Raw genomic sequence first — 14,471 nt, 5'->3', positions numbered from 1 at the left:
CCAGGCTCGCTCACTCACCCAAGCAGCTAACTCACCCGGCCTCTGCCAAAGGATGGACGCTCAAAAGGGGGGAGAGTGAGCCACGCGGGTTTCTCACTTTGTTTGTGGTGAGTGACACTCCTCCGGCAGATGGCAGGCGGAGGGGTCTCAGAGGACGCGAAGGGGTGACTCAGCGGGGACACATTCTTGTCACTTCTAAGAAGCCACCCTTCAGCACGTCCATGCTCATGGTTTGGGGTTTCTGTTTACAGGCCAGGGTGCTGGGGAGCGGCTTTCAGTACCAAACAAGTGTTTTGAAGATGTCTAACTGGCTTTTGACTAGAGCGAGTCACCCAGATGGCGACAAACTAACGTTACAAGTCAACATCCGGTGGCCGGTCGGCTCCTGGACAAGCTCTCCACGTGCCCGCCGCGTGTCTATTCCCGCACACACGTACGTGGGAAGAACTGCACGCGACCCCATGGACTGTAGCCCGCCAGGCTCCTTTGTCCATGGGATTCTGCACACAGGAATGCTGGAGTGGGCTCCCATTCCCTTAAAGCACACAGGCTCTGATTTAAAAAGACCTCCCTGGCTGCTGGCTGGCAAAGGCCAAGCTTCACTGTCTCCATTTTCCTTCATCTTTCCCTGCTCCCTCTGTACCCCAAAACAAAACTCGAACTGCTAACTTTCACGACCTCAGATTTCTTACATCTCTGAGCCCCAAAGTGAAGAGTGACACCTGCAAAATTGTACCCACCCCCTAGCCCTGAAGGAGGAAGCCACCCTCCAGAGATTCATGGAAGGATCTTAAAGCAACAACATAAAAATCCCACCCAAGGTCTCTGGCCCATCTGAAGGGCAAGCTTCATGCTCGCAGAACCCAGAGGGGCTAGGATCTTCCCCTCCACCCACCCCAGCCGTGGAGGATGCACACAGGCTGGCCCCTCGCGCTGGTTACCACGAGGACAGAAATAGGCGTGACGCACCACTCCAGGCACCTCAAAACCCCGCCTGTGGCAGCTGCTTCTTAAGTCATGCGGCACCGTGAAACTGGTGAAGGGCTCTCACAACGCTTCCCACTGGCCTGCATTCTTGCACCCAATCCCCACCTACAGCAGACTCCCTGGAATCTAAGACCCACCCCTCCTCCAGGGAGACGGGGCTGAGCCCCTCCACAGCACTGACACCCGTGCAGAAGTCCTCAGGGGCTTCAGGACCTTCTACCAAAAAACGAAATCAGGAGGCCCTCCCCCGCCCCCTGGGGTGGTAGGCCACCGCAGGAAGGAGGACAATGCCAAGAAAAAGGCAGGAAAGGGCCTGGGGCCACCCGACATATGGCACCTGGCACCCGCCCCAACCCCACACCTCCTATCAGCAAGCTCCTCCTTGTGTAAGCAAACTTAGCTGGGCTTTCTGCTACTCGGGAGCTGGAAGAATCTTGAAGGATGGAGCCTCAGAACCACAGAAGCCTGGATGCAAACTAGACCCTGAGAATCACACAGCCCCGTGGTTTTAAAACTTTAAATGATGGAAACACTTCTTACTCAAAAGAACTTTCCCATGGAGTGCCAATGTATAGGATGGATGAAGAAGAAATGCCCTCGTGTTGAGGCAAAAAGCCCCTGGACACTGAGAGAACCAGGGGGGTGCAGGGGAACCAGCTAAAAATATCACTGATCTGACGCACAGAGCCCTAACTTGCAGAAAGAAAGCAATCACCGCCACCACCGTTTATGACCACTAAGGATGGCTGGGCACCTAGACACACTCTGGTTCTCACACTACCCTAAAAACGTGATTAGCACCCTGATTTGACACTGAAGAAAATCAAAACCTCAGCAGGTCAGTTAACTGGCCCACGAGGCTTTCCAACTAGTAAAGAGGAGAAAGAGTTCCCCATTCAAAAGCAGGACAGTGACCTCCAAAACTCCACTCCCAGCCTTCCTGAGAAGGAAACTGAGACGCAGAGGAAAGAGGTGACTGGCCACCGCCAACTCAGAAATCCAGCTCTGCGGACTCCAGCTACAGGCAGAACACACTGTCCTCTGCCAGCGGCCGTCAATGAGGGCCCAGCAGCTGTCTCCAAGCAGGAACAGGGCTGGGAGTGATGTTGAGGAGGACGGAAAAGCACCTAAGACCAGCCACAGGGACACACCAGCCAGAGGAACGCCCTGCCCATCCCCCGGCCTCCCCCCAGCAACTTGCAGCCAAGCTTCAACAACTGCTCCCAGCTCCATCCTGCACAGCTGCGCAAAAAGAGGCCACAAACGTCCCAGCGGAGGCTCAACGCAAAGAGCACAATCAAGAGGCACCAGCCGTCGCAAGGGCACCCACACCATGAAAATGAGATGGCAAATGCCCACAGACACTGGGCCCAACGAAAGAGCAATTCACAGAGCAAGCCGAGGAGAGCTTTACGTCTTCCAAGGGATGAGGGAAATCGTGGCAACCATGAAGAGGCAGCTGTGAGTATGCATCAACTCCAGACCCTGCTGGAATGTTTCTAAGAAACTGAAAAAAGTTGAAGAGCTCACAAACAACAGGAGAACTGCTAGGCTGGGAAAGAGGACAGAAGCCATTCTTCTGGAACCCTGCCCACAGTGGTAGTCAGATACAAAGTATAAACGACAGACCAAGCAGGTCAAGTATATGTTACGATAAAGAAAGGCTGAACAGCACAATAAGGAAACTTTGACACAAAGAGAGAACCTTTTTTTCCCAAACACACAGAACACCCAACTCAAGGAGGTTTTAGGCCACAATTTCACACTTTTACTGCCCACATGAGGGGGAAATTCCATTTACCTAGAGAACAAAAGATTTTTAAAAACTGGTGGATCCAAGAAATTCAAATAGTTAGCATTTTGGGGTATAAGAAGAAAATATTTAGAACTGAAGGATGAAAAATCTATGTATCAAAACCCATAAGTAGCATAATACTCAGGACAAAGAAACACACAGCTTTAAATTCATAGTTTAGTCATGCAAGCTGATTTAAAAGATCTAAGCTTTCAATTTAAATTAGGGGAAAAAAGAAGATAAACAACAAAATCCTAGTGTATAGCATAGGAAACTATAGTCAATATCCTGTGATAAACCAAATGGAAAAGACGACAAAAAAGAACATGCAGGCATAACTGAATCACTTTGTTGTGAAGCAGAAATTAACATAATATTGTAAGTCAACTCTACTGCACTGAAAGAAATTTGTTTAAGAAAAAAAAAATTTTTTTTTAATCAGAAAAAAATTTTAAGGAAATTTTTTAAACAGAGGGCATAAATAAAATAAAAATTAATGGTGACAAAGATGGTAAAATAAATACTAGTTCTTTTGAAAAGGCTAAAAAGACTAGAAAAATCTTTAGTAAACCTAATTGAGGGGGAAAATACATAAATTAACATCAGGAATTTTTTAAATTTATCTACAGATTCAAAAGGCATTTCCAATAGCATAAGAGTAAATGCTACATATTTATATGTGAATACATAATTTAAATGACAATTTCCTAGAAAAATACAGATTATCAAAACTTGCTCAAGAAAAAGTACAGAATCTGAGTAAACAGACAAAACTGAAACTCCTTTTCCACTACATTCTATCTCCACAAAGGCACAAGGCCCAGACAGTTTTACTACTGAGTTCTACCAAAATTTAAGGAATAGAAATTGTCCATCCTATACAAAAACTATTCCGTATCATACAATATACTAAAAACTAACTGGCTCTTCCCACAAAGCAAAACATTCTTGATACTGAACTCATCCAAGAATAATACAGCAAGAAAGCTGCAGCCTGAACTCACTTAAAAACTCAGTTGCAAGCTTCCTATATAAAACATCAGAAAATGGCAGGGGGGGGGGGGGCGGTGCTCAGTCATGTCGGACTCCTTGTTGCCCCACAGACTGTAGCCCACCAGGTTCCACTGTCCATGGAATTTTCCAGGCAAGAATACCAAAGTGGGTTGCCATTTCCTTCTCCAGGGGAGCTTCCCAACCCAGGGATTGAACCTGCATCTCCTGCATTGGCAGACAAATTCTTTACCACTGAGCTACCTGGGAAGACAGGGTGCTCTTAACACCCCACAATGCAAAGGACAGACCCCACAACAAATATTTATTCAGGCCAAATGTCAAATGTCCTAAGGCTAAGAAACCTTGGTACAAAGATTTCATAGGCTACAAAAAGCCTGATTTAAAAGAAAAAAAAAAAAAAAGGATAAATTGAAGTTCATCAAAATTAAGAAATACCTAGTTTTCAAAGGACATATTAAGGGGAAGAAAAAAAAAGCAATCCAAAGACTGGGGGGAAAATACACACTATACAGACCTGAGGAAGGACCTGACTCCAAAAACGTAAAGAACTCTTGAAACACAAGCGTGTTCAGGGAAGAGGGGCAAGAGATTTTCTTGAGAATCACAACAAAAGATATTCAAGTGGTCAATAAGCACATGAAAGACGTTCAACCTCATGAGGCATCCAAATAAATACAAGAAAAGATGTTCAACGTCATGAGTCAGCAGGGATATGAAAATTAAAACCATACTGAGATACCACTACAAACCCACCAGGATGGCTAAAATTAAAAAGACTGATAAGACCAAGTGCTGACAAGGATGTAGAAACACCGGAACTCTGACACCGATGATGGAGATGCAATGTGGACAACCACTTCAGAAGTCAGTTTGCAGCTCCCATAAATCAACCCTCACTCCCCAGCCACTGAACAATCTCACTCCTAGGTATCTATCCAAAAATAGAACGTGTGTCCACACAAAATCTTGTACATGAATATTTACTACAGCTTTATTTGTAACAGCCCAAAAAACTAGTAACATCTAGATTAGTCTTGGGTCAAAAAAAAAAAATCAAAACTTAGATTACACATTACTTAAAATTAACAAAAGAAATTCAAACGTTTAATAAAATAAAATTAGCAAAAGGGGAGCAGTGGTGGCCACCAGTTCTCTGGATCCAGAGCTTCCAGATGGTGGTGTCTCCACTCTGACCCCTCCCAGTTTTCCCCTCTACTTAAGAAATGTCGATGGATCACTTGGAGAATAAATGAGTCCTTTGTCACCTTGCCAGGACTAAAGGTGAGGAGACACCATTAACAAGAATTCAGGCCTCTGTCCCTCACTGGTCATGATTCAGCTATGCGGAAAATAAAAAGGACTCACAGGTATATCCGATCTCAGCTACCTCCACCTCCATGACCAGTGGGGTCACTGCCGAGAGGGCTCCTGGCTGGGACAATTAAAAAAAGGCGGGGGGGGGGGAGCAGAAAAAGAACAGTATCTGCAAAATAATGAGTTACTTTCTTCCATCAGCCCCAGTTCTGCGACTGTCGTGAATTCTCTCTTCCCGGCACAGCACAGTTACACATGCCAAGATCAAAATAAAGATGAGACATCTAAACGATTTCACTCGACCCCATCTTTTAAAACTCCCTCTGTGAAACATTGATAAAAGATATGAAGCCCAATCAGGAGTTCATTCCCTGGGACTATTGTCAGGATGATGGTCTAAGAATTAAAGCATGTGTCTACCCACAGTTAATAATCTTGGGCTACACACACACTTATTGTTGCAAGAAACATATACACACAAGTGGATGTGATCCAGGTTCAACATGTGGCCCAAATTAAGCATATAAGCACTGTTCCTTCGGAAAAATCGCAGGGAAAAAAATGTCTCCTTAGAGACATCAACTAAACCAACCTCAGCTCCCAGCTGGCTTCATTACTCTCTTGTCCTCAATAAAAAAAAAAAAAAAAAAAAAAGTTGCAGCGTTTATACAGAAACAATTGGGGGAAAGCTTGTTCTAAATACACTTTAAGGTACTTAACTACTTAAAACAGCCCAAAGCATTATTTTATAACTCGTATAAACTGTTAAGCCTTTACTCATTAAGAATGTTGTTAACACCAAAATAAAGGGTAGAAAGTCACCCATTACCACGCACGTGTAGAACGGCCTTTTACAAAGTATATCTCGTACGGAAGAGGGTGAAGCTGTAGACAAGCGGAGGGCCTTCTGGTCTCTTCGGGTGACTCTTCACGGCCTCTGGCCTCTGCCCCCTGACCTCCTGTCCCCACAGACCCTGCCCCCCGACCTCTGCACATCCCACACAGCTCAGCACTCCGCGCCCCAGTCCTGCCGTGCCTGCCAGACCCAGTGGCAGCCACGGTGGCCTCTGGATTCCAGTGCTTTCTCTCCACCACACACCACCTCCCAAGAAACAGCCGAGGGATTAAAAACCTCCGACTTCTTCCACAGCGCAGGACTCGCCGAGTGCATCCATCCTCATGAAGCTTCTAGAATGCACAACTGAGGCTCTCCGAAGGACACACGCTCAAAGTGCTGGGAGAGCAGATACACTCTGGGCGGCTGGCCGTCGTCATCCCTGCTTTGCAGCGCCCGGCTAAAGATGCTAAAGCCGCTGCAGGCACAGTCTCTCCTCGGCTGCCTTCATCCCTTCTGCTAACGAGCCACTTGGGGACGACCCCTGCCCACCACACTCACCCCAGGAGGGGTCTGAGCCACATGGGTGCCCTGCAGGCCTCCCTGAAGTGGGCCCCAACTTCCCTCCTCTTGGTTCTAAGGGGCCATAGCCAAAAGGTACCCTCCCGGGGTCTAGAGAGCTGGACTTGGGAGGAGAGGCCGCTGCCCCACAATCAACCCCCCTTTCCAGTGACCGTGAGACCTACCTGCCAGGGTTCCTGCGGCCGCCAGAAGGTGTCTAGGCACCCCAAACCTGCGAGAGGGGAGCTAGGGACTACACCGGGCACCAAACCATCAGGAACCAGGAGAGTCTTCCATGGAATAACATGTTCCTCGTTACCAGCAACCAATTTGCGGACATTTGGAATGTGACCCTGTGTCCGTGGGGACCACTGCCACCGAAAAGCGGCGCAAACTTCTGCAAGAGCAGAAGTCTGCTCTTCACACTCACGGCAAGGCCTGGGCAGCTATTTACGGATGGACGCCCAGGGCTGGAAGAAAAGGCTGCCAAGAACAGCCTGCTTCAGGGCTACTCGGTAGAATTTTTCAAAGTGGACTTAAAGACATGATCAGCCCACATTCCCATTCAAATATGTGCTACAGTGAAGGAACTTTTAGGCAGTCTGATTTCACTCAAGAAAAGATCTTTTTTTTTTAACCCCTTTCCCTAAAGGGGGAAAAAAAATGTTTTCAGTATTTAAGCCAAGGTATGCATTTGAAACAGGAAAAAAAAAAAAATTTTCAAATTTCAGGGAGTGGGTCTGAAGTAGAGACTGTTAAATGCGGCTCTAGACAAGTCTGAATGTGAAACCACAGAGCAGTAACGGGAAAGAAATGTGCCGAAGCCCACCCAGCTGCAACCTGGCTGGGGCTGCAGTCCTCAGAAGCCTGGCAGAAAGGACCTGTCCTAAGACCTCAGAAGGTACATGCTAAAAACATGCAAGTCCCCTCAGGACACTGTCAAGCACTTGCTAAGTCAGGCCCACGTGTGACCATGAGGAGACGCATTTCAAGATACAACGGCCATTTTCTACTGGACCAAGAGGCCAAGTTCCATTTGGAGATGAGTTTGTGAACCACGGTCCAGGTGCTAGGATGACTACCCTAAAGCAAAAGCAAGAATCCCCTGCAGCAGCTCCAGAGTAGGGGTCTGCCCTTGAGGCCAACTTTATTAAGAAATCAATTCCAATCTGCCAGCAACCAAGACTTTAACACCGCTAGGCCAAGCTGAGCTAATTTCTCATGGATGCCTATGGTTACAGCAGCCATTACCCCAAAAAAGTCCTCCTTTAAAGATCAGTCACAGCCTGACCTTGGGTCAGTGACTGTGGCTTTTCACTGTAACAGGGGGCTTCTATGAGTAACTTACGTATCTTAGGGCAGTTAACTGGCCTATAAACTAATGTGCAGTTAACTCTCCCTGGGCCCCCAATACCTTTCCAAAAAAGGACAAAGAATATGGGCCTTTCCGCTTCCACTGTGCGTTCAGCCTCACTCTCCTCAGAGTAATAATTTCTGCAACTTCTCAATTCAGGGGTAATAAGACCATCTGCAACGCAAAGGAAGACTAAGAACCCCATACACCTCACCGTAAGCTCAAAATTTCAGCTCCAAGTGGGCTACACTTCGCTTCATTCTGAGAGGTAAATTGCTAGCGCCAGGGATAATTGCTGACTTCTTTGTCCACGACTCTTTCAGAACTTCACCCCTTTTTCACCAAGGTTTAAAAAATTAAATAAAAGCTGAATTTTCCATCATCCTAAACAGTCCAGAGCAGGTTAGTTAGAAAAATACATGGAATTGGCAGTTCCCCAACCCCGGGACTCCCAGCCTCGGCAGGACACTTAACAGTCCTCACTGGGACCAACGATTATACAGTCATGGTTCCCAAAGCAAAAGACTCCACTAGAATAATCCACCCGGAGACAATGACATCATGCGAACAACGAGACAGGAAGTTCAGCTCGCAGAAGTGAAGGGTGAAGTCTCGAAAGCCAATATTGAATGACCACTCTCCATTCCCCCGATTTAAAAAAAAAAAAAAGTCAACTTCTGCAGAAAAAGCTACTTTACAAATGGAAAACCCACATGGAGGAATCAATCAGCAAATGAAACCAAACCCCTCCCCCCCCAACCCCACGGCCGTTCCTACGGGTGAGTCTGTCCACCTTAAGGGGCGCATCTGAAGCCCCGCTGGTGGAACTTTGGGGGAAAGGCGGAGTGGGAACAAAGCGAAGCCGGGGATTCCTGCGTCCTCCCAACTTTTTCGCAGGCGCACCGCTGGGCGTGAGGGCGCCCGCAGGGTGTCACCCGGCCGCTCGCACGCACTCAAAGCCGCCCCGGACTTGGTGACAGCCACAAGTGGCCGGACGGCGGACCCCGGGCCAGCGCGGGCCAAACGCCCCCCACCCCCTGCCCGTGGACACCGATGACCCCCGGGTCTCTTATCCTTCGCCGGCACGGCGGCAACTTTCCGTCGGGGACGGGCAGACCCAAGGAGAAGACTCGGGGACCCCGGCCCCTCCCCCGGGGGCGCTCCCTGAACCCCCATCCCGCCCGCCGCGCGCTGGGGCACCGCGACCGAAGCCCGTGCCCCGGCGAGCCACCCACCTGCACAGCTCTGGGAACTCGGCGCCCTGGGTGCCCGCGGCCCCGGGAAGCCAGCCCGGCGGCAGCAGCAGCAGCAGCAGCAGCAGCTGCAGCTGCAGTAGGAGCGGGCACCGCAGCGGGCGCCCGGCGGGCGCGGGCCCCAGGTGCGAGCTCCGGCCGGCGGCCGCCTCCATCGCGCCGGGCCCGGGCTGCGCGTCCGGAGCCGGGCGAGCGGCGCGCGGCGGCCGGGGGCGGCGGCCGGGACACGGGTGTGCAGCCAGGGCGGCAGGCGGAGACGGACGGGAGCGCGAGGAGCTAGCGACGAGCCGGGGGAGCTCGAGGGGCGCGCGGCTCTTCTGGGCTCGGCGGCGGCCCGGGGGGGCTGTCACGTGACCGCCGGTCGGCCCCGGCCCCGCCCCCGCCCCGCCCCGCTCACGTGACAGCCTTGTTCAGGTGATCCCCGCCCGCCCGGCTCCGCCCAGGCCCGGTCACGTGAGCGCGTCCCCGCGCGCGGCCGGAAGCCGCGCGGCGCGCGCGCGCGCGCAGGTGCGGGAACCCCAGGCCTGCAGTGCCCGCCGCTACCTCGCGGGACCCCCCGCCTCCGTGTCTCCCCCGGGGGCGCTCTCGGGGGATGGAGGTGCTGCCCAACCTGGACTCCCAGGTTCCCACCGTCGACCGACAGGGAGGGGAAAATGAGGTTTAGAACCTAAGTGATGTAAAGGCTGCCGCGCAGCCCTGTTACCGTACATTCGATCCCTTAATGAATGGGAACCCACTTTTCTTGCCCTACGGGGGGCCGATCGCTGAGCCCTGCACCGCGTGTTCCCACCGTTACAACCCAGCAGAGCCTCTCACAAACCTGTGGCAATGTGATTTCCCAAGCGTGGGCTTCCTACAATAAGGAAGGCAGCCCAGATATAGGAACTTGAAACATAAAGGAGGTAAAAGGGTGGCTGACGAGCGAGTGCCGCTCAGCAAAGCTTTTTAATCGCTCTATTCATGTATTTTGTTAAGCTCATGACTGTGTGAATGGCTGAGCTAGGCACAGTGAGAATAAAAAGGTGAATCTGAAAAGACATGAACTTAAGAAGTTTACCTGACACAGAATAATCTGATTATTGTATAGAATAACCACGATGGTAACGGTTCTTTTTTTTTTTAATATTTATTAATTTTGCTGGGCCACGTCTTTGTTGCCTCATGGAGGAGCTAGTTACCTTATCTGGGCTGGAACCCAGGTACCCTGCATTGGATGTATGCAGTCTTAGACACTGGACCACTGGGGAGGTCCCCTGTTAATTTTTTTTTAATGCTTACTCCACATAAGACACTGTACTAGCAACTAACATGCATGAATCCAGGAACCATATTCTAAATGAGGAACAGAGGCACAGAGATGTTAAGTAACTTAGGCAAAGCCACTTTGATGCAACAAAGGAGAAATTCAAACACATACAGTAATAGCTAACGTTTATTGAGCAAGTTAATTATGTGCCAAGTGTAGTTTCGCTGTTTTGATTTAGCTCATTTAATATTAACACAATCCTATAAGACAGATACCTTCATAGCACCCATTTTATAGATAAGGAAGCTGAGGCACAGACAGATTAAAAAGCTTGCAGGTCATATGGCTACCAAGTGGAGAAGCCAGAGTTTAAGCACAGGCTAGACAGTCCCAGAGCCTGCAGCTTAGCCATGGTGGTATATTGCCAAAGAGGAATATGGCCCAAGAAAGGAAAGTTGTGGTCCTAAGAGGGTGCTCAGATGTCCCACTGAGGGCATCCTAAAAGGGTTCATATTTTGCACAACAACAATGTTATAATTGCTACGGCCAAAGATCTTCAGTGGAAACTGAAACCATCAGGTGAAAAATAATTGCAAGCTAGAAAATTCACTTTGTCTAAAAGAATGTTTTTCTACTAAAGAAAAATATATCTTTGCAATGGAAAGATCTAGTGGAACCATCTTGATCAAGTGATTAAAATTCGTGGCACCAATATTTGGAAAAAAATAATATTTTCTGCTTTCTAAAATGACACAATTTCTTCCTAAATTGAAGAAAGTGGGAAAACCACTAGACCATTCAGGTATGACCTAAATCAAATCACTTAGGATTATACAGTGGAAGTGACAAATAGATTCAAGGGATTAGATCTGATAGAGTACCTGAAGAACTATGGACTGAGATTTGTGACATTGTACAGGAGACAGGGATCAAGACCATCCCCAAGAAAAAGAAATGCAAAAAGGCAAAATGGTTGTCTGAGGAGACCTTACAAATAGCTGTGAAAAGAAGAGAAGCAAAAGGCAAAGGAGAAAAGAAAAGATATACTTATTTGAATGCAGAGTTCCAAAGAATACCAAGGAGAGATAAGAAAGCCTTCCTCAGTGATCAATGCAAAGAAATAGAGGAAAACAATAGAATGGGAAACACTAGAGATCTCTTCAAGAAAATTAGAGATACCAAGGGAACATTTCATGCAAAGTTGAGCACAATAAAGGACAGAAATGATATGGACCTAACAGAAGCAAAAGATATTTAGAAGAGGTGGCAAGAATACACAGAAGAAGTATACAAAAAAGATCTTCATGACACAGATAATCATGATGGTGTGATCACTCACCTAGAGCCAGACATCCTGGAATACAAAGTCAAGTGGGCCTTAGGAAGCATCACTAAGAACAAAGCTAGTGGATGTGATGGAATCCAGGTGAGCTATTTCAAGTTCTAAAAGATGATGCTGTGAAAGTATTGCACTCAAAATGCCAGCAAATTTGAAAAACTCAGCAGTGGCCACAGGACTGGAAAAGATCAGTTTTCACTCCAATCCCAAAAAAAAAAGCAATGCCAAAAAATGCTGAAACTACTGCACAATTGCACTCATCTCACATGCTAGTAAAGTAATGCTCAAAATTCTCCAACCCAGGCTTCAACAGTACATGAACTGTGAACATCCAGATGTTCAAGCTGGATTTAGAAAAGCCAGAGGAACTAGAGATCAAATTGTCAACATCTGTTGTATCATTGAAAAAGCAAGAGAGTTCCAGAAAAACATTTATGTCTGCTTTATTGACTATGCCAAAGCCTTTGACTGTGTTGATCACAACAAACTGTGGGTGGAAAATTCTTAAAGAGATGAGACTACCAGACCACCTGACCTGCCTCTTGAGAAATCTGTATACAAGTCAGGAAGCAACAGTTAAAACTGCACATGGAACAACAGACTGGTTCCATATTGGGAAAGGAGTACGTAAGGCTGTATATTGTCACCCTGCTTATTTAACTTCTATGCAGAATACCTCATGAGAAACACTGGGCTGGATGAAGCACAAGCTGGAATCAAGATTGCCAGGAGAAATATCAATAACCTCAGATATGCAGATGACACCACCCGTATGGCAGAAATCAAAGAACTAAAGAGCCTCTTGATGAAAGTGAAAGAAGAGAGTGAAAAAGTTGGCTTAACATTCAACATTCAGAAAACTAAGATCATGGCATCTGGTCCCATCGCTTCATGGCAAATAGAGGAGGAAACAGTGGAAACAGCGAGAGACTTTATTTTGGGGGGGGGGGGCTCCAAAATCACTGTACATGGTGACTGCAGCCATGAAATTAAAAGATGCTTACTCCTTGGAAGAAAAGTTATGACCAACCTAGACAGCATATTAAAAAGTAGAGATATTACTATGCCAACAAAGGTCTGTCTGGTCAAAGCTATGGTTTTTCCAGTAGTCATGTGTGCATGTGAGAGCTGTACTATAAAGAAAGTTGAGCACCAAAGAATTGATGCTTTTGAACTGTGGTGTTGGAGAAGACTCTTAAGAGTCCCTTGGACTGAAAGGAGATCCTATCAGTCAATCCTAAAGGAAATCAGTCCTGAATATTCATTGGAAGGACTGATGCTAAAGCTGAAGTTCCAATACTTTGGCCACCTGATGTGAAGGAACTGACTCACTGGAAAAGACCCTGATGCTGGGAAAGATTGAAGGCAGGAGGCGAAGGGGACGATAGAGGATGAGATGGTTGGATGGCATCAGCGACTCAATGGACATGAGTTTGAGTAGACTCTGGTAGTTGGTGATGAACTGGGAGGCCTGGAGTGCTGCAGTCCATGGGGTCGCAAAGAGTCAGACACGACAGCAACTGAACTGAACTGAAAATGATGCAGACCATTCAACATCACAGTAATCCAAGTTTATACTCCAACCACTAATGCCAAAGAAGCTGTAGTTGAACAGTTTTATGAAGACCTACAAACTAGAACTAACACCAAAAAAAAAGATGTCCTTTTCATCATAGGGGATTAGAATGCAAAAGTTGGAAGTCAAGAGGTACCTGAAGTAACAGGCAAGTTTGGCTTTGGAGTACAAAATGCAGCAGAGCCGACTCATTGGAAAAGACCCTGATGCTGGGAAAGATTGAGGGCAGGAGGAGAAGAGGGCCACAGAGGATGAGATGGTTGGATGGCACCATCGACTCAATGAACCTGACTTTGAGCAAACTACAGGAGATAGTGGAGGTCAGGGAAGCCTGACGTGCTGCAATTCATGAGGCTGCAGAGTCAGACACAACTTAGCAACTGGACAACAACAACAAAACGATGCAGTGAAAAATATTGCTGATGGGTGATATTTAAAAGATAATGTCATGGTGGCTCAGATGCAGATGTAAAATGAACATGTTTCAAAGTTAATACTGAACTCTTTAATGTGAGAACCAGTAACCTGTTCTAACGGGTTCAAAAGAGAATCCAAAGACAACCCACCACGTACACATACAGTCAGGAATGCTGAAGTTATGTTGCCTGGTGGATGGAAGATTAGTCAAGACCCATAGGTCAAATGGATGTCAAAGGAACAATATTTGCAGTTCTAAAGATAAGAACCCTAGACATTACCTTCAGTATTCCACCATTTAGAGAGCTGTAAAAGAGCTCAAAGATAAAGAAAGCTGTAAAACCCTGTAGAATCAGATAACCCACAAAGTTGCGTGAGACAGCATGTAGCTTTCCACTCAAGTTACCCAATAATTTTTTAGTCCATTTCAAAGTCTTTCACAATTTCCCCCTATAGTGTACAATATCACTTATGTGGTATTCTTGCCAAGATGTTTAACCTAAATCAAAAATAAAAAGATCAAATCCAGACTGTGAAACTTTCTACAGAAAAACTGAGCAGGACAATTCAAAAATGCCAGTGCTCTGAAAGACCTCCTCTGCTTCCCCCTCCCCCTCCACAAAGACAAGAGTAAACAGCAGACTGAGATACCAGGCAGCTGCTTTGTACATAAAGTTTTACTGGAATGTAGCAGCATGCAGTTATGTATTGTCGACGGCTACTTTTGCCTACAGTGGCAGAACTGAGTGGTTGCCATAGAGCCTGAAGTATTCTACCATC

At 47.2% G+C, this 14,471-nt stretch overlaps 1 protein-coding gene across 1 annotated transcript in view; it reads right to left on the bottom strand.

Annotated features, from left to right (window-relative positions):
* The window catches only part of IGF2R (insulin like growth factor 2 receptor), a 103,076-nt gene extending 93,627 nt beyond the window's left edge, over window positions 1–9,449 (bottom strand). Inside the window, exon 1 of the mRNA XM_027972632.2 lies at window positions 9,096–9,449. Coding sequence (XP_027828433.1) covers window positions 9,096–9,268 — 173 coding nt within the window. The 5' untranslated portion in view covers window positions 9,269–9,449. The remainder of the gene's footprint in view (window positions 1–9,095) is intronic.
* Between the last annotated feature and the right edge of the window lie 5,022 nt (window positions 9,450–14,471).

The sequence above is a fragment of the Ovis aries genome, chromosome 8, assembly GCF_016772045.2.
Source record: "Ovis aries strain OAR_USU_Benz2616 breed Rambouillet chromosome 8, ARS-UI_Ramb_v3.0, whole genome shotgun sequence".
Lineage (NCBI taxonomy): Eukaryota > Metazoa > Chordata > Mammalia > Artiodactyla > Bovidae > Ovis > Ovis aries.
Note: the sequence above shows the minus strand (reverse complement) of the source record. Positions and strands in the feature narration are given on the sequence as shown.